We start from the raw sequence: 2523 nt of genomic DNA, 5'->3' as shown, positions 1-2523 counted from the left end.
TATATAATATAATATAATATAATATAATATATAATTAAGTATATTAATTGAGTTTCTTTTTATTCAATATTTTTTATATGTTACACAATTTTTTAACATATATGTTTTGTTTATAATTATATTTTTTAACACATTTTATTTATATTTATGATTTTTATATTTTACTTAGACACATTTCAAATAATTAAGAAAAAAAATTTTCTTTTCCTCAATATTAATTTTTTTTATGTATTTATTACATTTATCTTTATTTTTATCATATACATTTTTATATTTTAATTGCATTATATTTTAAATTGCATTTTATATAGTTTATTTAATATAAATTTTATATTTTATTGAAAATTAAATTATTATATGTCTTTTTTTAATAATAATAAAAAAAAGAGATTCAGATATATATATGTAGTTATAAATTGGCTTTTTTGATACAAATTTAGATATTTAACATTTCACAATAATATATAATATAATAAAATATTTTATATATTTAATCGAATTATAATCATTTATATTTTCATATATCCATTTAATTCATTTTTGTACAGTTGTTAATTATTGTATAACATTTTTAATTAACGTTTTTGAAAATTCACTTTTTGTAAATAATTTAAATTTTGCATAACATGATTTTTATAATTTTCATGCCTGGAATTTAACTCTTATATTATATCTATTATTATATCTATTATTATATATTGCATTATTTGATATTAAATTTAAATTAATTTATATAAATTTTTCTATTATATATCATAGAAATCAAATAAATAGTTTCTACTTTTTTGATATAATCTTATAACATAAAAAAAAAATTTAGTTTTCTAAAAACTAAAAAAAATGCATTAAAAATTATTAAAAAATACTATTTAAAAACTAAATAATTTTAAATAAAAATTTATTAGGGTGATAACTTTAAATTATTTTTCATTTTATAAAAATATAAAAAGTATATATATTTATACAGGATATTAATATATTTTGTACAACATTTTTAAAAGGATTAACCAATGATGGGCAAAATTTAATAGATGAAGTTACAAATAAAGTTCCCTAAGTTATTTCAATAATTTATTGTTCAAAACATAATAATAATTAAAAATAACTATAATGTCAAATGGAAGTTATATAAAAAGCAGATTAACTATAATAATTATTATGTATTTGAATAAATTTGAAATATTTGAATAAATGTTATTTAAGAATTTTAATAAGTAATTACTTAAAGTAAGTTTATTTGAAATTTTTAATTATTTTTTCAACAATAATTTTTTTAATGCCCAATTCTGGAGTTCTATTTTTAGATTAATTCTAGAAATCAAATAAATATAAAAACTGATATGCAAAAATATCAATTCAAGTTTATCTATTAAATTATAAAGTATATACAGTTTAAATTCGCATTAAATAAAACAAAACGACGACAGAATAAGACAATAGTAATAAAAATATAACTCTCATTCTAAGCCATTTTCTTGTTTCAACTAATATAAATTTTAATTATTTATAACTATAAATAAGTTTTATATGAATTTATTTTGGTTTTTAGAATTGACTTTTTAAAAGTGTCTTATGAATATATATAATACATTAATATCATATATATTTATTAATTAATTTAAATTACATAAAAAGTTAGTTTTTAGTTATTAAAAATTTTAGTTATATTAAATTATACAAAAAAATCTGTATTAACATTAAATAATTCATTAAAGATTTATTTTTCTTATATAGGATATCCCAAAAATGTTGTAACATCCATAAACTGTAGATTCTTAAAATAATTTCAAGCAACATTTTTCTTTACAAAAATTTTTGTTATGGTTTTGTTAACAAATTATTAACAAAAAACTGGTTAATTATAGAACGCGTTTAATCTAATCAAGCTGCGATAGTAATGTTAGCTACGCACTGAACACAAACAAATCTAAGCAATATATACCATAGAAAATATGTTAAATATAAAATATAATACATCAATATGGATATTTTATCAATAAAAAATTATATCGAATTATATCGAATTATATCGAATTATATCACGAAAAAAACTATAATTTCAACACATCTTTTTCAATATATGTTGCTTAGATTTGTGATTAATTGCTGACATATAGTTATGCTATTGTTAATTCGATTAGACTATGCACTCCATGATTGGTCAGTATTTTTTATTAATAATAAAGTCAGTGAAAGTTTTTACAAAGGAAAATGTTTAAAATATATTTATATTACATCAGAATCTCTAATTTATAGATCTTCCAACATTTTTAGAACATTTTGTATATAAATATATATTTATAAATATATAAAGATACTTACTCGTTTGTGGTTGTACAGTTCTAGTTGAAAATTGCTGTTGAATAGAATCAAAATTTGCTGTTTGTGATTCTGTATATTCCTGTGAAGATACATTAGTTGCATTTGAAGGCTGGACAGATTTATTTTGATTTGATATCTGACTTGTTGCTTGATCAGTCTTTTGTTGTTCTAATTGTACTGTAGGCTGTCTGTTTGTTTGTG

General features: G+C 17.4%; 2 protein-coding genes across 2 annotated transcripts in view; one reads left to right on the top strand and one right to left on the bottom strand.

Moving 5' to 3' along the window:
- LOC102677409 (activating signal cointegrator 1 complex subunit 3) overlaps positions 1–2523 on the top strand; it is a 33328-nt gene that overhangs the window by 6050 nt on the left and 24755 nt on the right. The gene's annotated exons all lie outside the window — the stretch shown is intronic.
- LOC102677905 (E3 ubiquitin-protein ligase RBBP6-like) overlaps positions 1–2523 on the bottom strand; it is a 19298-nt gene that overhangs the window by 12740 nt on the left and 4035 nt on the right. Inside the window, 2 exon segments of the mRNA XM_031514454.1 lie at positions 2323–2494; positions 2497–2523. The exon segment at positions 2497–2523 is cut by the window's right edge and continues 185 nt beyond it. Coding sequence (XP_031370314.1) covers positions 2323–2494; positions 2497–2523 — 199 coding nt within the window.

The sequence above is a fragment of the Apis dorsata genome, unplaced genomic scaffold (genome assembly GCF_000469605.1).
Source record: "Apis dorsata unplaced genomic scaffold, Apis dorsata 1.3 scaffold_997, whole genome shotgun sequence".
Taxonomy (NCBI): Eukaryota; Metazoa; Arthropoda; class Insecta; order Hymenoptera; family Apidae; genus Apis; species Apis dorsata.
Note: the sequence above shows the minus strand (reverse complement) of the source record. Positions and strands in the feature narration are given on the sequence as shown.